The 26,525-nt window shown below is 43.9% G+C and overlaps 1 protein-coding gene across 1 annotated transcript; it reads right to left on the bottom strand.

The window, feature by feature from the left end:
* Nucleotides 1-943: 943 nt before the first annotated feature.
* P2RX7 (purinergic receptor P2X 7) lies at nt 944-25,744 on the bottom strand. The gene is made up of 13 exons (XM_073312579.2): nt 25,590-25,744; nt 22,686-22,818; nt 22,058-22,129; nt 20,077-20,149; nt 18,899-18,995; nt 15,572-15,652; nt 14,396-14,525; nt 11,096-11,226; nt 5,612-5,705; nt 4,416-4,481; nt 4,207-4,320; nt 2,908-3,006; nt 944-1,752 (listed from the first exon to the last, which is right to left on the bottom strand). Exons 1-13 carry the CDS (start codon nt 25,712-25,714, stop codon nt 1,261-1,263), a joined length of 1,707 nt encoding a protein of 568 aa, XP_073168680.2. The 5' UTR covers nt 25,715-25,744; the 3' UTR covers nt 944-1,260.
* Between the last annotated feature and the right edge of the window lie 781 nt (nt 25,745-26,525).

Raw genomic sequence — 26,525 nt, 5'->3', positions numbered from 1 at the left:
TGTTGTCCGTTTCAATTCCTGAGTTTATGCTTAAAGGGGCACTATCTACATAATAACCGTACACTTAAAAATGCTTTTCCTGTGTTACTAACATCACCCAAAATGAGCTGGTTTCTTCTGGTAACAGATTTGATCAACCACAAAGCTGAAAGAATCTGAAATGCTACACAGTTTGTGCATGACTTTGTCCATGAAAAACACCCTCAAGGGGCTCAGTCCTGCAAGCCCGTTCTCTGGACCTTAGGACTGCTTGTGTGACTACAGACTACTCACATGAATAACGATTTGCAGGACCAAGCCCGTGCAAACAATAATACTCTGTAGTTCTAAAGCATCTGTCATCCAAGGCTCAAAAGCCTTTTACTAAGGTAGGTAGGTATTATCCACATTTGACAGATGGAGAAACTGAGACACCAAGAGGTTAAGAGTCAAATTTTCAAAAGTCCTCTAATTTTGATTCCCTGAATGTTTGGGTTCCCACCTTGAGGTAGCTGTTGGTGCAGTCTAGTTTTCAGTTGGAGTGTTGAGTACTCAGCACCTCTGAACATCAGGGCCAAAGTGTCCAATACTGGGCATGCAAAAATTGGGGCAACATTTGAAAGTTATGGGCTATGTGCCCTTTCCAAGGTCACAGAGAGAGTCAGCGGTAGAGTGAGGAACAGAACCCAAGACTCCTGACTCCCAGTCTCCTGCACTAATCATTAGCTAATACTGCCTCATTAACAACACAGAATATGGAATTCAGTCATACAGCATTCAGGTTTCAGAGTAACAGCCGTGTTAGTCTGTATTCACAAAAAGAAAAGGAGGACTTGTGGCACCTTAGAGACTAACCAATTTATTTGAGCATGAGCTTTCGTGAGCTACAGCTCACTTCATCGGATGCATACCCCACGGTATGCATCCGATGAAGTGAGCTGTAGCTCACGAAAGCTCATGCTCAAATAAATTGGTTAGTCTCTAAGGTGCCACAAGTACTCCTTTTCTTTGAGTGGTCAATGTTGTGGAGCCCACTTCGTGTTAGGTTTACAGCTAGGAAGTCCAGCTTTAATTTACACCATCTCCACTGACTGCTTATACCTCCCTCTGTAAGCTTTGATATGCCACAAGTACTCCTTTTCTTTTAGTCATACAGCAGTGGATTCTGAGAAATCGCATGCTTTTCTTTTTAAAATGTCTCCAAAGAGAAATTAAGGAGGTTTAACTGAGAAATAAGCTTAATTGTGGTTCTGGAGCTATATAATAGAGGCTTAATAAAGGTTAATTCTTCCTCTCTAAACCAGTATACTTGCCATCCTCACTGGGATAAGTTTCTCTGATCTTCCACCTGCAGCAACTTGGTATCAGGGCACAGCTCTCCACCTCAGCAGAGCCAAAACGCCAGTGAATATACTGTCTGTAAGCACAGTGACGAAGCTGGTTATTGAGGGTCTCAGTATTCAAGTCCAACAAGGGCTCTTTGTAAAGCAGGATAAACTCCAGTGCCGATCTGGAAAGAACGAGCTGCTCGAACAAAGCCGAGGTTGTAATGCATGACCCTTCTTTTCTTCGGCAGCAGAGCTGCTCCCGGAAAGACTCTGTTTGGTAGCATTTCCCACAGCAGCACCAAGCCGGGCGGTCATGGGATGGAGAAGTTTGTCCTTCGCTTTTAAGGGGTTGCATCTCATGGGCTTTTGCTAAGGCAGGGACCCGAATGGGATAGTGTGCTGTGAGCTTGGTCGTGTCAGTAAAAGCCCCAGTGTCTTTCTGCAACTAAAATTCCCAAACACATAATCAGAGGAGTCAGAGTGAAAATGAGAAAATGTAGCATTTTCTTTACTCTGTGTCTACATCTGCACTTACCTGCCATTAGAGAATCCCTCTGTATTCTAACTGCTCAAGCTTCACATTTAATGCAGCAGGACAGTATAATATAACAGTAAAGAGGCAGATCAGGAAAACAAATGGTTACTGGTTTTGAATTCTAATGCGGAACAAACCCAGGGAGCTGTTGGTTCATTCCCACTCTGTATGAGTCAGGATCAGAATATTCTTTTAAATCTGTTTTGTAAGTTTATACCCAGTGATCGACTGTGTTAGTGACAGGATTCTACGTAGTGTAGTTGTAGCTGTGTCGGTCCCAGGATATGAGAGAGAGAGAGTGGGTGACAGGAGTCCTTTATCGACATGGGGTCACACCACAGGCAATTGCAATAGAAACTTCCCCTATGCTTTCCTGTCCACGTTCCTTAATCCTTGTATTATGTACCTTTAGCACTGCATGGGTAAGTCAATTTCATGGTCCTTGGCTTGTCCCCAGAGACAGCCAAGAAGGGACCTAATGAGTGCCAATTAGAGTGGTTGTCTTTTTGTGATGGGAACACCCATCCAACAGGAGCTGGACTGAGAACTACCAAGGGTATCTGAACACTGCAATCAAAGATCTGTGGCATGGCCGGGGCTGGTTCGGGTCAGCTGACTCAGGCTCAAAGGACTCAGGCTGCGGGGCTAAAACCTGCTGTGTAGATGTTCAGACTGGAGCCCAGGCTCTGAAACCCCACAAGGGGGGAGAGTCTCGAAGCCTGAGCTCCAGTCTGAGCCTGAAAGTCGACATTGCTATTTTTATCCCCACAACCCCGAGCCAATTGATCCAGGCTCTGAGACTCTGTGCTACGGGTTTGTTATTGCAGTGTAGATGTACCCCAAGTTGTTTCATGCAGGCCTAAGGACACCCACAGGGCAGTAATGAGATCTTCTAGTTTTAATCTAGAAAAAACAGTCTCGAGTTCCGAACAGTCAGCTTCAGGCATTTCCCAGGATCACAAGTGTGGCCCTTCCAAAACCTAGCTAGAAACTCAGGGAGAAAAAACTCAAGTCACTCAGGAAATAAATCCACAAAAAGTCATAACAGTAAAAGCTTGAACTTACCTGAACAATCTCGCCTTTAACGTTCTGCAGACTCGTCCTCAACGGTTTGTCTACCAGAATAATGTGTGGGTCATCAACATATGACACGTACATCAGGGTCTGTGCAATAAAAGATATTAACATCCTCAGCTGGAGTATTTATTTAGAATACTCGGGATTTACACTGTATTGATTTGACCCATAACTAGGGTCCTCGAGGCCCAGTTCCTGCATTCCTTACTCAGATAAAAATCTCTCTGAAGGCACATGTTCATTGGGAGAGGCTGTTCCTGGCATAGGGAGCAGCATGGAGGAAGGCCAGGCATAGGACCAGGTGAGGGAGACAAAAGGAACAGTCAGGTGTTAGCCTGGGGTGGAGCCCAGGGAGCAGGAAGAGAGGAGCTGTTGGTGGGAGTTGGATTGTACAAAGCTTTAGAGGGAGCTTTTGAGCTCAGATTTGGGCACCTCACTCCCTTAGACTCCTTTGAAATCCCAGCCTAGAAGCTCAGCTGTTCAGGATGCCACAGTGATGTGTGCAGCATGAATTTCTAGAGAGGAGACGCTGGAGCTGAATGTGGACTGGAGCTGATGGACTTGAGAGAAACAAAACTATTTTCATGCAAATACCCTTAACCGTTACAGGGGAGAGAAGCTCTGAGGAATGCTCTAATTAGAGACAACCCTCTCTCTACAGCAGTGGTTTTCAACCCGCGACCCAATCATTACACAGCTGCAGCCCATGTGACATCCTCAGGCCCATACAGGTAGTGCATATATTGTGTGCATGTGCCCACATAACACAGAGACAGCTGCATATGTGGCCCACGCTGGTAAACAGGTTGAGAACCACTGTTCTACAGCATCTTTCCACTGCTCTCTAAAGGGTGAAACCTGCCTCACCCCCTGCAGCTGTCAAAAGTCCTGGCTGTAGAAGACAAGTGCAGAGGAGCAGAATTCAGGGGGCTCAGGCCCTGGGTCCACAACCTCTACGCACTGCAGAGCATAGCTCTGTGGGGTTTCCCAGAGGCCCTGTGCCTGAAGGATTTTGAGTAATGGCTGGCTGGGGGAGGAGGTAACTATAGGGACCCACTGGTCACTTTTCTGTGTAGCTGCAAGGAGTCCTGCAATGCTAAGATCCGCTCCTGCACTCACACCACTCCCCAGCATGCAACCCATGCCTGCAAGGTGCGCACTGGGGGCAGGAGAACTCAGAGCAGCGGTGTATTGGGAACAAATCCACAGAGAGCTGACGAAGGACCCAATGAAGGGCCCAATACACTGGATTTTCCTACTACTTAAGCAGCTAATTGCATTCCTTACCCATTTTGGTCCCAGAGCAGACTCGCACTTCTTCCTGAAGTAATATTCTTTGATTGATGTTTTGCAGCAGGGATAAGTGTATGAAGTAATAAGAAAATCAATAATGAACTGAGCCTGCATGCAAAACAAAAGTGAGCAGTGATTCCATTTTCTTAATGAGACTGCGTCTCCAGAAGCAGCTCTGTCAGGACAGGAAATAAATCTCTTACCAAGCCAAAGTAGGACAGCACAGACCCGGTGTACACCAGCAGCTCAAAGATGTTAAACCGTCTGGCCTTAGGCAAAGGAGAAGACAGTCATTTGAAGTCAGAATTCAGATAATGTCCTTCAGTTTTCAGAAGAACAGCAAGGATTGCTGCATGATCGGGCCCAGCCAAATTGCTGTCATGTGCAAGATTTCTAGCTTTCTTCTGACATGATCGGACTTAAAGCACCTAACCGGGTGGAATGTGTTTAAATTAAAGGGTAGTTTTGCTACATCCAGCTGGGAACTAAGGGTTCCCTTTTAGCCCTGCTATCTCTTGCTGGAAGGATCCCTTATCTTCTTTCAATCAGAGCCAGTCACTTTCCCCAAGGTCCCCTTCCCAGCTGGAAGGGGAACCAGAGACAGAGAGGGAGTCCTCATCTGTACAACATTAAGCAATGACACAAAGGCTTCCACTTCACCTATTCTCCCCCTTCAGCAGGAGCGTCCTTCCCCTCCGCCTTCGACAGCAGGAAAGAAGCAGTGCTCCCTTCTGGGTACATCATTCTACCTTAACAAGGGCCCCAGGGCATTATCCCCCTCCACCCACATCTTCGGAGCTATGAGTGGTACCTACCAGCCCAGGAATGAGGGACCAAGCTTTGATCTCTGATCCCACAGCATGGCAAGGCCAAGTCCTGCCATTCGTCTGAAGATTGATTTGATAGGACTCCATCCTGCAAAGTACCCAGGATCCTCCCCTCCCCCTGGGGCCTCACTGGCAAAATCAGGCCCTTCATTTCTGTAGTCCTTTGTAGATGTCAAACACTGTCTAACAGGGACAGTACGTAACCATAATACCATGCCCTTCTATAGCACCTTCCCTCCAACGACCTCAGTGCATTTTACGAACAGCAAGTGTCACAAGCCCCGCCCTGCCATAGGTACCGTGCACGACCTCCGTTTTACAGACGGGGGAACTGAGTCACAAAGAGGGGAAGAGACTTGTCCAAGGTCACACAGAAAGTCACTCTCAGGACCAAGATTGTACCCAGGTCCCTGCCACAGTCCTATGCTGTAATCACTAGGCAGCGCTTCCTCCCATAAGGGCTACACTGTTGTTATCACTGGAGTTATTTTTGCCAAAGGGCAAGAAATTCTCATGTCTGTTTGGAAGCAGACAGGTTTGCAGCGGTGATGAGAAAACAGGGTTGCACTTACTGTGCCGAAGACAAGGATGTCGAATCGTATCCCATAGGCTTTGATCAGCGTCCGCTCCTCCTTCCCACTGGGCTGTTTGTAGTACTTTGCGAATCTGTCAAAACCAAACAAGGATCCATACAGCATGTCAGGGGAATTCAGTGCCTCTGGGCTAGAGAATAAAATGGGGTTTTGTTTCTACTGCCTCCTCCCATTTCTGCCCGTTTAGTATGCTACCCTCAGTTACGAAGTCAAAGCTCTTCCTCTCCCAGGACCCATGAGAGCTGCCGCAGATTGTGGGTCACTTTGATGAACAGCATTTCCCCCAGCTCCCATCACAGAAGCTTAGAAAAATCAGAGCAATGCCCAGGAAGGGATGTAACCTGAATCAAAGGGTTACTTTTAGAGGCTCTAGAGGGGCAGTCAGCTACAGGAAAAGCAGAAAGAAAAACCCAGGAAGATTTTAGCTGCTGGCAATGGTGGGAACACTAGTGTCTCCCAGGCACCAGTACTTTTACCACCGTGTTGTCTGCACCTACTCTTGGGGTCCCTTTCTTCCACTGGATTTTATAGTCACTTTCTGCTCAGCTCTGCTGCTCTGTTTCAAAACTAATGAGAGTATTAGCTGCAGGGATAAAGGGCAGCTTTATAACTCATGCAGCTGCCTGGGATAGGGTCACACACACCACCTCAGTTGCAGAAGGGAGAAAATTGACCCCACAACTCCTGAAACCCGGCCCCTTATTCTACCCACTACACAACACTCCTTCTCCTCATCACCAAAGTCAATTACCATGAGAAATTCCACTGATAACGCCAGCATAAGGATCAGCAAACAGGGACACTGTGAACTTTGAACTAAGGGAACGCTCCCACCTGATGCTGAAAAGTTGGGAAATCAGGCAGAGTCATTAAAAAAAACCCCAAACTGAGAGACTTACTGAGAAATGTTCAATGACATTAACATCTTAACTCCAGTACCAACATTTGTATCACTCATGTCAGTGCTCCAGGCTGAAAGCACTGTCCTGTTCTTGATAGGTTTACTTCAGTATTTTCTAATGTGTGTTCTCTTTGGATTCATTTAGCCTAGTAATTCCAACTGTAATTTTTTTAGTGGGGTAAACAGGTGTCAGCACTGTGGAAAGTAATTCAAGGACTCGCTGTCACTGCAGATGCCGATTTCATTTAGTGGTTAGTCTCTTGGGTAGTAACCAAAATCTCTGGTAAAAGCAGGTGGGGTTCAATGGGAAATGGCCCCAGATGCCAGGCCATCAGCTCAGCTCTCTGCTCTCTAATTACTCATCTCACAGATGGCATGAAAGCATCAAGGGAAACACAGTTTCCCCTCCTTCCCGGGTTTCAGTTCATCTTGCCCATCATCAATATCCAGAGCCACGTCTGCCAGAACCACTGAAAACAACCCGACAATCCAGTTTGGAGCTGCTCTCCATGGGCCATATTCTCCCTCCACATCCACTACCTGAGAGGAGGCAAACTCACTGGAACCCAAAAACGGATGGTAAAAGAGGGGGGCAGGGGTGCTGTCTCCATGGTTTGGTGCCCAATCTCATAGAAGCCCCTCTGTGGGTTCACTGCTGAGGTGGGGCTCTCGCTGGATTTGGCACCAAAGCCAGGGAGTCGCTGCACTCTGCAGTATGCTTCCCTCAATTCCTTGCACGTATCCAATCAGGAGACTCTGCTCTGTAGCTCATGCTGCACTGCAGTGACTATGCTGCCAAGGACACAGCAGGATGGTGGAGCAGCATTGTTTCCCCTTCATCCTAGACCCTGTGGATCCAAGCAAGAAGAACCACCTGTGGCAGGAAGAGTTCCCGAGAGAGAAGTAGTACAACCCCACCCAGCCTGTATTATCTTCCTGTCATTCCTGCTTCCCACTTTATGTGGGGGATCCCCCTTGAAAGGCAGGACCCAAGGGCAGCTGCTGGCTCAGGAAGCCTTGTCAGCATGGCTCTAGTACACCCCCAGTGCCAGAGAGTTGGGGTGAGGGGACACAGGGCTGCTAGGTGGACACAGAGGCAAAGGGTCTTTGCACAGGTGCCCCTGGCCTGCTGCTAATGCCCTGGAATCGATGTGTGGGCCCCGTGGTCTGTTCTTGGGAGGAATCCTGTGCAAATTTCCTCCCTTAGCCCCTCCCATGGGTCTTCCCTCAGAGGGAGGCATCTGGCCCCTGGGCTCAGTTTTTACACAATCCTTAGTCAGGCAAATGGCTGTCAGAATGCGTTTAAGGCCTGAACAAAAACTGAGGCAGGACCAGTGGATTTGGCCCAACACTCCTGAGCATTCAAGCCCCACACTTCAAGGGGCATTTTACCCAGCATAGCAGTTTCTCGGGAAATCTCAGGACTTCCTGCAACTGCTGGGCCCACTCCTGCAAGGTACTGAGAGTTTTCTGAGAGGTGCTGAGTGCCGCCCACTTCCTGCTGAGAGTCGAGAGCACCTGCTCCTATTTGGGGTAGGACCCAAAAAGACAATGTTTCCTAAAGCTGTACAAGGCGGGCAGCAAGTGTGTCTGTCATCGCCTGATACCAGCAACTCAGCCATCAGCCAGCTCTCACTCACTCCCACCTGCTGCAGCACAGCCCTCTCCCATCTCAGTTCTGCAGAACTCTGAAGTGCTTTTAATCTGCATTGCATGTCTTGTGTTCATTAACTTCCCCTTTGCGGAGATCTGTTCTTAAGGCAGTGAGTTACTCAGCAGTACACAATGTAATGGTTCTGCTTTTCCTCGCTGCACAGACACGAAACACTCTTTTATCTTGCTTTCAATGTTTCTGTGATCTCCAGCTGAGGCATGTTTTGCTGGCCAGCACTTGGCTGAGCCTGCATTGATGCCTGCAGCTCTGTGACGTTCTATTTTCAGGTTTTACCTACGTATTCAGGATCAGATAGTATTCCCCACACACAGGTTTTCTATCCCCAAAAAGAGAAGTCACTTTACGTTTACTTAGGATGTCACAGAAACTTTCTCCTTTGCAACAGCTTAGTGCTCTGATTTGATATATTAAGAGCATCATTGATGACCAGCTGGGCAGTGGCCCATTGCACCTCAGATTTGCACCTCACATTTGTAGCCTAATCCTGATGCCATTTAAGTCTATGGCAAAACTCCCTTTGAAACTCAGCTGAAGTCAACAGAGCTGCACGCAGGCACTGATGTTCACCCACACAGAACAGTTTGCATGGTTCGGGCCTTGGACAATAACTTGACTTCCAGAACTTTATGCTCACTCAGATGATAAAAAGGTCCCTGAAATGTATTCCCTCTAGGATAACCCTTATGTAGCTTCACTCTCCTGTGACAAAGGCTCCCTGGACATCCTACAAGGACCTATTGCTCCCCAGACCTACCCAAGAATGCACGAGATATTTAATACCCTTTATTTTGCACATTGCCATGTGACATTCTTCCACATATAAAATTAGTTTGATTCAGTCACAATCAGTTGAGGGCAGGGCCCAATCCTGCAACTCTTACTCACCCAAGTAGTTATACTGAAGTCAATGCAGCTACACTTTATCAGTAAATCTTACTCACATGAGCAATAGTTTTTCAGGATCTTTACAGAAAAAACTCTCCTGAAATGTGCACAGGAAAAGAGTGTCTGTGGGGCAGACTCTGGTCTCCCTTGTTACGCCAGTACAAAATCTGGAGGAGTTCCAGTGGAGTCAGTGGAATTACTCCTGATTTACACCAGTGTAATTGAGAGCAGAATTTAGCCCCATCACCAGGAAAAAATTAATCCCGGGCTGAGTTATTCTCAGAAGAACAATGGAGCTTTTTCCTTCAAAACTGTAAATGTGCTTGGAAAAACAGCATGCTCCAAAAAGAAGTGGATTTTGTGCAGGGTTTCTTTTTCTTCTTGTTTTAATTAGCCTTGTCAGACTTGTCAGGCCAATTTTCTATTAGGATCTAACCAATCCAACGACTCACTGCCCATTAATCTTCACTGCCCTGTTTTGTTATTTTAAATTACTCATCGTTGATGTTAAACTGCTGCACACAAACACTCTTCTTCCTTTGCTTTTATTCTTTGAGAAAGTAGCAGGGGTTGGGTGCGGGATTTTCCATGCTCATCGAAGCCACTGATGAACAGCAGTAGCGCTAGCCAGTCATGGCGTGAGCTGGCAATGCGCAGACTTCCCCAAACAGGCGTGCCATTCTATGGTTCTTAAGCCCTGACTGGCCACACTTCCACAATGCCAGGGCTGGGCTTCCCTTGAGCAGAGCTAACTGTGCTGAACTGTAGCAAAAGGATCTCGCTACAGATCTATGTTTTTATATATTCAAATAATGTTCTTTACAATGTGCCCTCCTGCCTAGGTGCCCTGACACTGCCCATTTGTTTTATAACAAACCTAAACATTCACAAAGCGACCTTGCTGTCCTCCTTCAAAACCCTTCTGCTATGTCTACAAAAATCTTGACAACACTTAGGGCGTTGGTGTCATTTACTCATGTCATGTCACGTCTTCCTTGCACACGGTAATTTGGAAAGCTGCTACTAGGGTTCTGTACTACATCTGGACTGGCACAGAGGGCCCATTATGGAGAGCGATACACAAGATGTATTCTCTTTAAGATATTTTAATGCACGGCCAGGTATAGCTGTTACCTGCTCAAGTACAGTATGTTACACACTGTACCATCTAGTGATTGAATTTTATAAGACACTTTTAGCATTCCATCACACTGAAACCACTTGCCCACCATGCTGATCCACACTGTCTCATTATTTCCTTGTGGTCCGCCGTCTGTCTGTCTGTCAGTATCTACTTGTTGCCTTTTGTCTTAGATCGTAAGCTCTTTTTGTTCTGTGTTCGTACAGCGCCCAGCACAATGGGGTGCTGGCCCATGGCTGGGGCTCCTAAGCACTATGGTAATTCCATTCAAACCCATAACGTAATAAAAATCACACACAAGTCAAATAAAGGAAGACTACGACCCAGGGGAAAGAGAAGGGATTTTAGGGGTCAGGCTCAGAACATGTGTGCACAGCTAGGTCCCCAATCATATGAGCTGTTTCAGGCAGGCAGACTCCTGTGCTATACATAGCCTCACGCAATGGAGCTCCATGCAGGAGCGAAGATCCATCTGCATGGAAGAGTTTGCAGGATTCGGATCTTAATTTGCACGTACATTCACGAGACCTGTGCACGTAGCCTTGGTAAACGCAAGCACAAATGACCAGCTGCATGCATGAGTGGTTGTTTGTGTACGTGACGAGTCTGACTGATAATGCACAGGCAACTGTAGTAACTGTGCATGCAAGTTAGGTTCATAAGTACAACAGTGGCTATTATACAAAAGAAAGATTACAGCAGAAATATGTGGCATAGTCAAGAACAACAGCCAGGGCTCCAGCACTCTAGCTACAAACCCCTTGGTTTCCACCTACCTGATTCCACCTGCACATCCCTATCACTCAAGCAATACAGATAATACACTGCTTTGCGATGTATGATTTTTAAAATACCTTTTACCTGAAGTTGTATCCAGGGTATTCAGTCGTCGTTTTGTCATCAAGGCGACGAAAACTGTATTGTGGACTGCAGCGGTGGAACCATTTGTCCAGGTTACAGTCCCAGTTGATCTCAATGCCCATGATTCCGCCCTTGACACAGAAAGGGAAAACACACTTTAAATGCATTCAGGAGCATGAAAAAGAAAAAAGACTGTACCAGGCCTGGTTCTGAAATTGCTCTGTGCACCAAACTCCCCCTGAAATCAGAGGAGATTTGAATGTGGTCCAATGGCAGGATCACACCTATAATACACTTGTACTTACGGTACATTTCTATCTCCAGCAAAGACTTCCTTCTACAGTGACTTAATGAACTGCACAGATCAAACTAGCTACAAGCTAGAATTCATTCAGATTCTGAAAGTATCTCTTGGTTTTTGGCCAATTTCTCATCCTACCAACAAAAATTCCAATTTCATTGCCACTTTCTGATTAGTTTAATTTAATGAAATGGCAAAGATGGGCTCAAACTAAAATCCCAAACGCAAACTCCCATTAATTTTGCAGGGGACCTGGGATCCAGAGCTGAATGTTGCAGCTTCGATGGTACTGCGGACCCGGACCTCAGCAGAACTGGGTTCGGTTTCTGGCTCTGAGAAAATCACTTCATATTTATGTATCTCCATTTCACCCACCTGTAATTATCAATCTTACAGAGGCACTGTGAGGCAGAAACCTTGTCTACGCTCCAAAGTTAGGTCGACGTAAGGTACCTTGCATTGACCGAGTTGCGCACATGTCTACACTTAAATTTGTCTCTCACAGATGTAAGTGCCCTGTTATGGCAACGCAGTATCACCACTTCCCAGAGTGGCGTTGAGCCATGGTAGGTGTCCTGAGGTCAATGCAGCACAGGTGTAGAACTGTGTCAATTATGTCAGCTGACCCTAGCAGTCCTCCAGCAGCTGTCCCAAAAAGTCAGACACTGACCACTCTAGTGACAATTGTAGCCTGATCTATAGATACTATATTAATTATATTGATTACTTAAGAATTCCCAGTTATCACTTTGAGGATCGACAGGTTCTTGTCCCAGAATCAGGCCTAGTGTTATTAAAATTACTGGTTAGCTGGGAGCCCTGATGTGCACAGTTGCAACACTCACATTATAGGAACTGTTCTATATTTACAATAATTTATTAATACATTTAGCTAAGTCACTGATGCTCCAGCTCAGTCAGGTAGAGAGAGATAATACAGAATGTACACCTGAAAATCCATATAGTCACACCATCCCTTGCAGAACAACCTGAAATGTTAGCCATTATCATCCTCATCGCCACCACCTTCCCCATCGTCACCAGTGGCCATCATTCTGGCACCTCCCGGGGCGACATCTTTCTCTCCTACTGCCCACAGGCTGGAATACAACTTTTATTGTATTGTTACACTGACACCACTATGTCTAATGCATATCCTGTAGGGGTTTCTCCCCTCTTCCTTATTTGTATTTCCTCACCCTACTAAAGTTGGGGTGTCCTTCTCCTATAGTAGGGTGAGGAAATACAAATAAGGGACGGCAGCCTTATTTCTTGCCCCCCGGTAGGATGGTTTCCCACACCAGTCGGCCATAACTTCAGCAGGCACCATTGCAATAAAGAAACTAACAGCACACGGGCCCTGGCAATTTTGGGACACCAGCAGCAGCAGTGGTCTCTGTACCTTTATTAACCCCAGGCAACAGATATCAGCTAAAATCACCACTGCCTGTGAAAACGGGGCTAGCATTCTCTCTACTGCACTATACTCCTAGTTTCATACAACCGAATACTTCCCTCCCCCTCCCCCTGGCGGGCCACACTCACCCTGGCTGGTGCTGTGAGTGGAGCCATGCACAAACACTCCAAAGCAGAAGTGAAGTGTTTAGTGTGTCTTGTTTAAAGCTTTAGGAGAGCAAGGGAAAGGAGTTCTGAACCTGAACTTTCACTTGCTGTTGTGACGATATTAACAATGCTACCTCTGGGTGTTTTATCTCTAGCTGCTGCTGTAGTGGCCTTGAGGGGTTCCCCCTCCACACCTGTGGAGTGCCTGAGCCAGATAAGGAGGAGAAAGAAGAAGATGGGGAAAGCCAGAGCTGCATCAGACCACTAGCAGAGCGCCTGCAGGGTGCTGACTATATGGAGAAGGAAAGAGTGGACTGGAGAAAGGACAAGAAGTCCCAGCAGGAAAAGGAGAGGAAGGTGCACCAGGAAATAATGGGGCTTCTCCAGTAGCAAACATGGATGCTGCAGACTCTTGTGGACCTACAGTGTCAACAACTGCAGGCTCGCTTCCCTTTGCAGTGCGTGGGGAACTCAATTACAGCAGCTCCCTAGACCCCCATCAACATTCCACATGGCATCACCCCTACCACTCCACACCAGGGGAATGTAAGGCCCACCACAGCTTCATGTATACTAACCTGTGAGAGGCATGGTAGCTATATGTTTAGCAAAAACAGACATGAACGCTCCTTCCTCTTAACTTCTGTTCCATTAATTTATTTACTTGCTTTTAACTTGCACAGAATGTTTTTTGCATGCGCACATGCTAACTGCCCCGACATAACTTGCAGCAGCAAAAGTTTGTAGTGTCAACATGGCCTTAGTACATCTACACTGCCATGAGAGGTGGAACGGTAGATACACCCGAGCTAACTTTGATCTAGCTAGTTTGACTAACCACAACAGCGAAGCTGCAGCAGCCCCAGGCTACACAATGAGAGCCTGGGTATGTGCTTGAGTAGCTAACCCTGTGCTGCCAGGACTTCACTGCAGTCACGCCTCTCATGGCAGCGAAGACATACCCTCAGAGCTCGTCTACACTGAAAAGTTCCGTCACCATAGCTACCTCTCTCAGGGGTGTGAAAAATCCATACCGGTGAGAGACGTCATTAACCCAACCTAATCCCCAGCGTAGACAGAGTTAGGTCGTCAGAGGAATTCTTGTGCCAGCCTAGCTTTTGGGAAGATGGTGGGGAATCTTTCCCCTGAATACATGGCTCAAGGTGCCCTTTAACAGAATCCTGAGGAGAGGAAGAGTCCATGTTGACTGGCCTGAGAAGACTGTTTAATTACTGACAACAAAATCCAATGTGTATTAAATCAATATGGGCACCTTCAATTCTCATGAAATCCTGCAGAGTTGAGGATGCCCAGCACCCCCCAGGATCAGCCCTTAAAACTGGAACAATTCCATTGTTTGCAACATTTAACAATGAAAATGAAAGAGAAATACCATGGAGGTGTTCTGAATGGAAGACAGGAGTCATGCCACAGACCTGAATTGCCATCTCTGAAAAATTTTCTCCTGTTGCTTGGAGAATATCTCCCAGCTGGAAAATTGGGCAGCCTGGTGCAGTTATCTTGTTGAATGTGCATGAAATATTCAATTTTGGTAAAAAGTTTCTTCTGCAAAGAACCACAAATTATTTGAAAACATACATGTGAGCTCTTCCCTGAAAAAGCATCTACAAATGCCATTGAGGGGCTCCCTGCTCATTGCTCCTTCCCAAACCTGTATCAAATGCATAGGTGCCAACTCCATGGGTGCTCCGGGGCTGGAGCACCCACAGGGAAAAATTAGCAGGTGCTCTGCACCCATCGACAGCCAAGCTCCCCCCCGCCTCACCTCCTCCTCCACCTCCTCCCCTGAGCGTGCCACGTTCCCGCTCCTCCACCTACCTCCCAGCGCTTGCCACCGCCAAACAGCTGTAGCAAGCTCCGGGAGGGAAGGGGGAGGAGCGGGAATGTGGCACGCTCAGGGGAAGAGGCAGGGAAGAGATGGGGCCAGGGTGGGGATTTGGGGAAGGAGTCGGAATAGGGGCAGGGAGGGGGCGGAGTTGGAGCAGGGACTTTGGGGAAGGGATTGGAATGGGTGGGACAGGGGTGGAGTTGGGGTGGGGCCGGGAGCAGAGAGGGGTCGAGCACCCACTAGTGCCATTAGAAGTCAGAGCCTATGATCAAATGTGCTCAGTTTATTAGTAGAATATGGGGGGGACTTTGTAACTACCAGCTCTGCAAATTCCACATGGGGTCTAAGAATCAAGCTGGGTCCTTTAGTTCTCGAGCATCACCACCAGTAACAAAGGCTTTGCAGATCAAATTATTCCCTCAGTGACACCCGTGCAACCCAATTCCCTTCAAATTATGCCCTCAGTGACACTTATGTTATCCTATGCCTTCAGTGGTTTTACCCTGGTGTAGCCAATTACAACTTAGTCATTTTGTTACTAATGCATGAGAAGGAATAGAGTCCATCTCACTGTCCTATAGCTGTATTTGGTCATGCAAGGTTAAGAAGAACAAAGAGCAATCAGACCTGATTTTTGTCACTCAGCATAGCAGATACAGCCCTAAATACACAGAGAAGTGCAGACTGAAGGTGTTTTATTTACACATTCATTTTTGGAATAGAACCGCCATTTAAGAGGAGATGGATGAATGTTTGCACTTACGCAGTGTGATTAAATTTTGGGAAGTGGATATTGTTCTTTATTAGCACTGTGAAGTTTTCAGCACTCTTCAGAATGGCAGGCCTAAAAGAGGAACATATCAAGTACAATGAAAGCTATTAAACCAACTATCTTCCTTTAGTTAAATACATCAATTAATGGTACACTATTTTGCTATTACCTGGGAAATTGTCAGTAGGAGAACATGATACTGAGAATAACGAGTTAGATGGCTCAGGGGGTTGAGAATAGAATACACAGTTTTCTTGGTTTTACTTATAAACTTAAACTGTCAGTTCTCTGGGGGTGGGGACTGTCTTTTACACTTGTTTGTATAGTAGCTACATAATGGGGCCTGATTCTGACTGGGGTCCCCAGATGCTATTGTAATACAAATAAATAATAATAGGGGACTGCTAATTTGAAATCTGGGCATTGATCAGTAGCGACTGATGTTATCATGTGATCGCTGTGGCTTATGTGAAATTAGTTGGTGTGTTCATTGCAGTTCCCAGTAGACAGATGGCTTTGTCACAGACACTTAAACCACAGTTGGCACAGATTATAAAAATGAGATGTTGAACTACACTCTCCTCCATGGAGGTGGTCCCTCCAGGTCAAAGTTCAAGTCACATCAGCTGGACCATGTGAAGGAAGCTTGCTCTGCTACTACACAGGCCATCCCTGTTTGGTGGAAAAATAGAGGAATTCAACTTCCAGCATTGTCAACCTGGCACCAGCACAAAATTAGCTTTGAAAAATAACTTTTTGCAAGAGGATGTCAGCCAAGATACTGGCTTCTCCCGTTCTCTTTTCAAAATGAGCCAGGAACGCTTTGATTTTCACCTAGAAAGTCCCCAAAGGTGGACACAAATGGTCCCTGAAGCAGCAACCCATCCAAAGAACAGTACTTCGGAGCGTTCTTCTTAGTACATCATTGTATTAGCAGCAGAGTCTCTGAGCCAAAGACCTGCAAGGACAGGAAATACTCTACCTAGCTGACACATAGTGTCAATTACAGACTTTTCAGCCTGTCTCCTAAGCAAATTGAAAAAGCAGGTGTTGGCTGCAACTGAAACTTAAACATTTTGGGACATCATCTGAACAATTAGAATTTCTAATCAGTCTTCAGTTTATAATGATCAAGAAATGAATAATGTATGTTGAACTTTAAAACACTAAAAATAGATTAATCAAAAAGTTTTAAACTGCTTATGCATTCAGGACAGACACCTGGGAATCTTTCCAGATCTCTTCTATGAAGGTGCTGTAAACATTTGTCCTTAAGTAAGTTTATCCTGGTCACTTTGCCTGGCATTGCATGGAGCTGGAGACCAGTCAAAACAAAAGAAAGGGAACCTTCTTGCAAAAAGTTATAGTTTTGTTCAGTTTCAACCATCCCAAAAGGGAAGGAAAGGGAAGTGCTCTTTATAATGCACAGAACTTGCACAGAAAAGCCAACTGTGGGTATAGCTGAGAACCAACATTGCTCTGCCAGAAGTCAAAATTTGAAGGCACCAGGCTACAGACTTCCATACAGGTTGTTTCAGTTATTCATTCAAGTTGCAGAGAAACACTCATATTACCCATTTAGTGACTGCCATGAACTCTTGCCAGTGGATTTTGTGAAGAATTCTCATACATGTGATTTGCCATCCTGGAAGCATTTATTGGTTCATTTGTCACTGCCAGGAGACCAAAACCAATCACTGATACATTAGAGGAAAATTGGACAACAATATGGGCACTCTGCCAATTATGCAATGTAAATATAGGCCAAATCTCTTTCCTGCTGCGTGCAGCTACCAGCTTGCGCAGTGCGATGTTTGAAAATATTTAATATTCACTGAAGTTACACTGAAACAAAACCAAGAGTTTTAACAACATGGGTGTTCATTAAGCTGCCCTGCATGAACGTCACAAAAGTGGGAGAACTCCCATTCTCTTGATTTTTTTATGTGAATTTAGGACTCGACCTTGCAAGGTGTTAACCAGCCTTGAATTCCATTGAAGCCAATAGGAATTGAGAGTACTCAGCAGCATGCGGGGTTGGAGCCCTAAAGTGGGATTTTCAAAAGGGCTCAGGTCTCAGCCCCCAGTAAGACTTTTACCACTGACATGAAGGAAAGAAGAGTTAAGCCAATCATGGGGTCCTCTATCAATGGAGCAAAGACAGCACTGGCAGCTTCCCCTATGCCTGCCTCGCAACCTCGAGGGCCTACACCTTGGGATATGAGGAGAGTTTAGTTTCCCTGGCCTATTTAGTCCTTGGTATCTCTGTTGGAACTGCCAACAAGAGGGCAAATCAATATTAATTAGACTGCTGGGTTTTGTGGTGTGGACATATCAGTTTAGCAGGTGGCCTATTAAACACTACCCTATTCTCTGTGGGTAAGCCTAGCAAACCACATGCAGTGGTAGTGAGGGGAGAAGAAAGCAAAACCATATCATGGTCTAAATACACTGCTGGTGTAAAATGGCACGGCTCCATTTAAGTCAAAGGAGCTGCACCAATTTACTCTAGCGGAGAATTTGCCCTGTATGTCTTTTCTAAGCAGCAAGGTCTGGTTTAGTACAAGAGACCCAGTTTCTTGTGCACGTAGTTCAAAAGCTGCTACATATCAGGATTTGGTAGAAGCAATGTTATATCCTGGGGCTTCAAGTGGAGAATACTTTTGCATTGCACATGTGAATGAAATCAAATGTTTTATTATAACCATATTTGCATTTTTTTGCCTGATACAAATGAGTAACTACATGTTAAAGTGGAACCCTTACATCACAGAACACTTTACAATCATGGGATCATACAAATTAGATGTGGAAGAGAGCTACTAGGTCTTATAGTCTACTCCAGTATATTTTATAGAGCTTAGTTCAGTCCAATTTTACATGTTACCAGCACTAGGCCTTTCACCACTTCCCTTGGACTGATCCACAGTCAGAATTAGCAAATGTTTCCCATGAGACTTATCAGGTTTGCCACATTTTTCCTTGTCATCCTCATTAATTATCAAAATGCCTGTAGTGAATCCATGACAAATTTGTGACATCTAGAATTGTTCACATGGCAACAGACTGTGATGTCACAAGCTTGGATTTATTACTTCACCACAAGATCAGAGAGAAAGAGAAGCCGCTACAAGCAAATTGATGGTACTTAATTTATAAAAATCAGAGTTAATAATAATAAAAGTTGGGTTGGAAACAAATGTTTTACAAACAAAGGTACCAAGGGCCCTCTGCCAGGTGCTGAGCACCCTCAGATCCTATTGTCTTGCAGGATCCGGCCTTTATTGATTACATAAAAATGTGAACACTTTTACTTACACTGGGGCACCTTTCATTGATTCCACAGGGCACCAGGCAGAGACTTCACAGGTTTTAATTGTTGCATTATAGTTCACACATCTTCCTGTCTGAATTCCTGAACAGAAGAGTTAGCTATTACTGAGTTCTCTCACACACACAGTTTGACTCAGTCCTTTGGATAACACAGTCTCAAAGTACTGGTGGATCTCTACACACAGGTAGGACAGAGACTTTAAAATCAGAGTCAAGGTTTTGATTTTCGCAGTTCTTTGTGAGCTGAACTAACTGTAGGAGGGGTTATCAGATCCATGCTTCCACTACACATGCATAGTGCTTAACTCCTCCCGCTGCCCCTGTCAATACTGCACATTAGATGTGGGTGAAGGATTTTCTCCATAGTTGTGCCGGAGTAACAATATTCAAGAGTTCTTAGGGCTTAATTAAACAATATGAGCAAATTAAAGCAAGAATGTTCTGCTAAGTGCAGAACTTCACCCCCCAACACTGTCAGCAGGATACTGAATGACCATTCAGCCAATGAAACACAGACTATTACACCATCTGAAACAACTCCTATTGGCTGTCAGTATCCTAGAAGGTAGGACACAGATATCTAATAAATTTTTAGAACTAATTAATCTTTCCAAGGGTATCAAAGACAACATAGCCTTTACATAGGGCTTGATCTTGCAGTCACTCTACATGCAGAACTGTCCCTGCCTGCAATGTGAATTACACCTGTAGAAAGCACTGCAGGAGTGGGCTGTATGTGTGCTGTGGTATCCGATTTGCATCCCCCCTCCTACATCCACCCTCTCTGCCACTGCCCCTGCCCAGTCCCACTTTTTGTTAAAATTCTCCACAGGGTGGAAAAAATCCAGGTGAGTGAATACAAATTTCATGTCATTCTCCTTGCTGCTCCTTTTGTTTCCGTCTCCCACTCTTGTCTTTATGCCTCCCTCCTCACCACCCACTGTGCTTGGTAGTTCATCTCCCTAGTCAGATAGATCTGCATACACAATTGCCAGTGGGTGTTGCACCAGTATATTTTAGAGCAGAATTTGGCTCTACAGTTGCAAATTCTTCAAGGCTGGTACCCCATAATTTCTTTAACCATCTAATAATTATTAACTAAAAGACAGTTGCATTTCACCACCTGCTACGAGTTTTAAAATCTGAATGTGGAATCCATGTACCATTACTCTGGGGGTTCATGTGTCCTTTTTTACAGCTCACATCTGAAGAGCAGACAGCTTTGGCAATGGGGTACTGAAAAAGACAAATATAAAATATCATTATAAATATCTACCTCTCTGTTGCTATTGTAAAATGTTCTGCACAGAAATGGCAAACAGTAAGATGAAATCACAGAGCGAGAGGCAGAGCAGAGGAAGTACAGCCCTCTTCTGTAACCATTCACTCAGCATGGTGCTTAATGTGACCTCAGTTTTTGAGAAGGTCAGTACAAGCAAAGACTGAATGGGACAAATTCATCTCAAGTGTAATCTCTTGTCTTCACTGGAGTTAGCCCAGGGATTTATTTGTCCGGTGAATGTGATTTTAAAAAAAACACACCAATGATATAGGAAATGCAAGGAAGATGTTCCTTAGTGCCCTGAGTTTCTGGGACAATACATCAAATTCAGTTCTGGTTACACCCATGCCACTTCCTCAGCTGGAATCCTATTGGCAATGAAGGGAGAATTTTGATTAACCAATTTAATGACTTTACACATCAAATATTTTTAAAAACTGAGTATCAGAATAAACCAAAGGCTTCTGAGGGATTCAAGTTGCAGCCACAGAAGAATTAAAGAAAATATTCATGGTCCTGTTCCATATAGCCCTGCAGAGCATAAGCAGATTTGCTGAGTTTTCCTCATCAAATCCCCCTCAATGCACAATTAGTAAATAGGCTGTTTTTTATCATTTCTCTCTCTCTCTGCAGTTCTCTGGTATCACTCTGATGCTTTGGCACCAGTGATTTAGAGTACAGGCACAGAATAGAATACAATCTTTTGACAAGCTTGGACATGTACTGTAAGATATTGTTTTGTCTATCAGTGGCACGGAATTTACTTCTCTGTTTCACACTCATCAAGAGTAGATTAATATGTGTGTTATGTATGCTTGTTTTTTTTTTTTAAATTGAATAGTTGAGGCCAGCTTGCACATTCAAAAATATGCATGCATTTGTGTGCCCACAGTTTCACACCCAATGATCACAACTGCCTGTTTAAATACCCAGTTGCATGTGCAAATACCTGATTTGCAAAAACAAGTGTGGTCTCTATGTTGTGACGAAAGTTATTAAATCTGCATGCATTTTTGTGTCTCTGTGCCTCAGGTCTCTATCCACACAAATTTGGTCCTTATTTATTAACTAACTGCTGTGTTTGTCTTATACATCAAAACTGTAAAACCGAACAGATCAGATAAAGAGCCTCTGGTAGCTTTTGGTTTTTTAACTTTCCTTGGTTTGCAGTAACATTTCATTCCCTATCATTTGTATCCTTTTCCATTTGGTGAATACTGAGTCTCACCTAGCCTATGGAGCGCAAGCCAGTCTGACAGTGGATTGTTTAGTTCCTTATTTGTTAAGAGCACATATACGCTGTAGCCAATAACAGTCAACTCATTTCTGCAAACTCAGGTCTCTTCTAATAACTATATGAATGAACGCATAGGAGAACTGCAATTGGCTACAAATTTTGACCAGAAATAAAAGAAAAAGACCCAAGCATGATCAAGCTTAGAATTACAGCACAGCAGATTACTACAGAGAAGCTGGCAACAATTCTCTAACCCCACTGTTCCTCCTAGTTGCACTTTATACCAGGGGTGAATCCAGATGTGTTGAACAAGAAGAACAAATGCATGGGGAGAGTGTGACCCAGGTGAAGGTTTGGCTGCAGGGTCTTTGGTGTGGTACATCACACCAATGCCAGTTGATTCTCTGAGAAAAGCAAAAGGGCGGAGGGGAAAAAAAGGAATAACTAGACTAGTTTTTGCATGTTGCTGAATGAAATAAAGAAGCAGAGGAAGACAAAGCAATGTTCACTTGTGCAAAATTGCCATAATCATGAGCCACTATTAATGTTTGAGGCCGCTATGGATTACTTCTGCCAAAGAATGCTATGTTATGCAGGTGGGAAATCACTTACAAAATGCAGTTACCTCAGGGCAAACACTTTGAAACTGGTTTTCTGTCATGATTATGTTGGTTATCACAAAAAAAGAGTCTATTCCCTATACAGAGAGAAAAGAAAACAGTAAGTCTCAATAAAATACTATGTGCCACATTCTCATCTCAGTCACCCCTGTGTTAATCCACAGGGACACCACTAAAGACAAATGGGCCTGGTTCTAATCTCACTCACACCAGCGTAAATCAGGAGTAACTCCATTGAACTCAATAAAGTTCTTCCACTGTAAAACTGGTGGAGGATCCATATTTGGATCTCAGTGATGCTAGTGTAAATCAGGAATAATTCTATTAACTTCAGTGGAATTACACCAGGACTGAATTTCTTCCTACATTTTCTGTTACTAAAATAAAAATTACTTCTTGTAGAAACATCAAGTTTCTTAAAAATCCCATAAAAAGACATTTTTAAATTTTTTCCCATGCTTAAAAGTTACTGCTCCCAATTTACAGCCTTCTTAATTCACGCTCACAAATACAACTGCCTCTCTTGTTGATATGTTAAAATCACTGAGCAGCAGGACAAAGACGCATGCCAGGAAAGCAACGGCATGTATCAATGGAAGTCAGATGCTGTCCTGACCTTAAACGGAGACTCACCTGCATGGGAATAGTGTATTCGGCTGTGTCCCAGATTCTTGAGTCAGTCTGAACTACTCCTTTCACTTTAGTGTGAACTGAGCTGATCACAGAGTCCTTTTTCTGATACCGTTTGTCGGTGACAAGCACATAACTAACCAAACAAAATGGAAAGCACAAATGAACCCACTGAAATGGGTTGAAATGACAGTCATTTCTTGGCATGATTATTTGAAAAAGTGTACTGTAAATTAAAAGCCATATTAAATTTTTTCAAGAAATTTGGAATCTTGTCATGCGTTGAATGCATTTTTCAGGCCAATTGCCTCAGTGATACTATTGCAATCCCATTGACCCTGATGGGATTGCACTGATGTATGTAAGGGACATTGTATAGTGTAGTTGTGTACTATTAGGGTGAAATCCTGGCCCCACTGAAATCAATGGCAAAGTTCCCCACTAATTTCAAGGGGGCTTGAAACAGCTCCCTTTGCATTTCATCTCGTGCAAAGGCCACATGACAAGGGACCCATTAAAAGCAGTACCAATCGCAGCTCATAAGTCTCTTCAGATTGCTTAATGTCATCTTCATGTGCTAAGAGGTCAATCTGAAAGGCTTCTCTTTAAAATAAAATCGGGCTTTCCATACACTACTGTTATTTTTAAAAGGTCACCACCAACCTAAACTTAGCCTAATATTTGCATTCTGTAAAAACAAGTTTTTATAAAACCTAAGGCCAATATAAATGCTATCCTATTCCAGTTAAATCGTTGTTTGGAAATAAATAAATAGCCACTCACCCCACCACTGCAGCCTCGGCACCAAAACACTGCAGCACCAAGTACCTGAAAGTGTCCCTAGTTATTGTCTTGGGGTAACATTTTCAAAAATGCCTAAGTGACTTTGGAGTCTAAGTTCCACTGACTTTCAATGAGACAGACTCCTAAGTCATTTAGGCGCTTTTCAAAATTTTACTCTTGATGCATTTTCACTGTCCAAAATGAGAGAAATGCAAAAAGTAAAAAAAGGGCATAAATACTGCCTCCTAAACTGGATTCTAGAACGAGAGTTTAAAAAGTTATTCAGAGGAACAGCCGTGTTAGTCTGTATTCGCAAAAAGAAAAGGAGTACTTGTGGCACCTTAGAGACTAACCAATTTATTTGAGCATGAGCTTTCGTGAGCTACAGCTCACTTCATCAGATCTGATGAAGTGAGCTGTAGCTCACGAAAGCTCATGCTCAAATAAATTGGTTAGTCTCTAAGGTGCCACAAGTACTCCTTTTCTTTTTTTAAAAAGTTATTAAGGCTTTTGGATGTCTCCATTTTGGGTCCCTAAATAAAGAATATTAAAGGGACCTGACTTCTAGAAAGTGCTGAGCCCTCTGCCCTTTGAAAATCAAGCCCTTTCAGGAGTTTCAGGTTAAATGCCCAAAATCACTAACCGTTTTGGAAAACGTAGGCCTGAACATTTTCCCTCTGTTAATAATCTAATGCATTACCAACAACATAAGGAAGGAAATATATTTGTTTACAATTGTTTTTTAAAAGTTGACAGTGACCTTTTAAGAGTCACTAGCATCCATTGCTTCTGCAGCATGAGGTGTGCAAACGTGATGGGTCAAACTCATGAAACTGACCATTTCTAAAACTTTTGTAAAAAGAAAAGGAGTACTTGTGGCACCTTAGAGACTAACCAATTTATTTGAGCATAAGCTTTCGTGAGCTACAGCTCACTTCATCGGATGCATACTGTGGAAACTGCAGAAGACATTATATACACAGAGACCATGAAACAATACCTCCTCCCACCCCACTCTCCTGCTGGTAATAGCTTATCTAAAGTGATCACTCTCCTTACAATGTGTATGATAATCAAGTTGGGCCATTTCCAGCACAAATCCAGGTTTTCTCACTCCCCCCCTTCCAAAACTTTTGTGTAAGTTCAGAAGACACTGTCCACATTAAATAATGGCATCTAAAAAGGGTTTCCTTTCACAGACAAGTCTGTGATTTAGTTGACTGAGTCAGCACTATTTCAGTTAACAAATAAAAATTTCAGGGGTGAAAAACTGTGTCTAGAATGTGTAACTGTGAAGCAACTGACTAAATCAATTGTCAGTTTTAAAATCACTCCTAATTTACTATTTTTTCTGCCTCTGAGGTGTTTTCTACAGTCAGTCTTTCCTCTCTTGAGAAGAGTGATTTGGGACAGTCATGCTGCTTCAGCAGATCTCAGCAACAATTTGGAAATGGTGCCTTAATTAGACAATAGCACTTCTTACAAGTTTATTGCCAGTGCAATTGGTATCAGCTGCTCAATGTGTAAAAGCACCCATCCGTAATAATTAACCATATTTTATTAATAACTAAAGACATTGGTCAGCAAATATTATTGCTGAAAGCAGCCCCAGTTTTGAGGCAAACAGGAAAACATCTGCCCTTTATGGTCCCAGACCTATGCACTTAATAGTCATAAAACCCTGTTTCTAAGAATTGATGCCCTGGGTGACCCCTTGGGTAACTTGAATGGCAGATCTACCCCTGGACTCTCAAGGCCAGGTTCTGATTTCAGTTACATCAGTGTAAATCTGAGGTAAGTCTACTGACTGTGTAAATGAAACCAGACAGCCCTGTTGGAAAAGAAACTACATTCAGGCACTTTTTATTAGGAGGATGAGAGAAGAATATGCAGGACCACACCTCCAGCAGCCAACTCCCTGTTCTAAACAGCCACTCTATAGGATCCTTCCTGTTACCACACAATACTGTTCTGCCTTTAAAAAGCAACTAAACAACTGATTTATGTTGGTCCTCTAGTACAGAGTGAAAAAGTTCTCTGTACTTGTTGAAGGCTGAGTCCTAAACATTCAGACAATCACCCACATAAGAAACACATTTGCTCATCTAGTTACTTTTAACTTACCAAACATACAGGAAGACAATCATATGGAAGGTCCATTTCAAACTCCCATAGGAAACGCTCTGAAAACGGACAACTTTAGAAGTTTCATATTCACATAAATTCTTCAAACTGCAAAATGCAGCCATTATTATCACTTCCTTTGGAATCTACGCTCTCAAGAACTGTAGCCACTTGATTCTGTCTACTTCCACCCCCACAACTCCCTTAGGCAGGCCACACCACTTAAAGGCACAGTAAGAAAACCATTTGCATTACTAGCATGGAAGCTGAATAAACTGAGTATATTATGCTCTTTAAAGAAAGATCATTATTTATTGTTAATCAGTAGCAAGAAAATGGGTTAAAGTATGCCAACTGCTTTACCTATGGACAAATAAAATACAAAGAACCATATTAATCCCTGTTGCATCTTCATTAAAATCAAAGCAATTATGCAAGAGATGAATTTGGACTGTTTGTTGACTAAAATACAATGGTCCACAGCCACCCACACTATGTTGGACAAAGACAGTTTTCAGCGGAGGAATATTTCTGGAATTCCTTTTATTTGGACATTGCAAATATGCTTTAACATTTTGAATATTCAGGATTTTTAAAAAGCAAAAGCCTAAAGTGTCAAATGCATTAATACTCCTATGATGTCCTCCAAAATAGCCTGGCTATTCATATCAATGTCCTGGGATCCAAGATCTAATTTCCTGCTAAATTCTCAGCCATGATCCTTCTGTTGGCAAATTCTTATCTTTCTGAACATCCACTGGAAATCTTGTTCACAGTGTTGTTGTAGCCATGTTGGTCCCAGGATGTTAGAGAGACAAGAAGTTGGTCCAATAGAAGATATCACCTCACCCAGTTTGTCACTGGAAATCTTGATTCTCACTGAACAAATGGGGATGTGCCAGACACTTATTGAAGGCTCATGAGCTGTAGAGTGGC

The sequence above is a fragment of the Lepidochelys kempii genome, chromosome 15 (assembly GCF_965140285.1).
Source record: "Lepidochelys kempii isolate rLepKem1 chromosome 15, rLepKem1.hap1, whole genome shotgun sequence".
In the NCBI taxonomy this organism is placed as follows: Eukaryota; Metazoa; Chordata; order Testudines; family Cheloniidae; genus Lepidochelys; species Lepidochelys kempii.
Note: the sequence above shows the minus strand (reverse complement) of the source record. Positions and strands in the feature narration are given on the sequence as shown.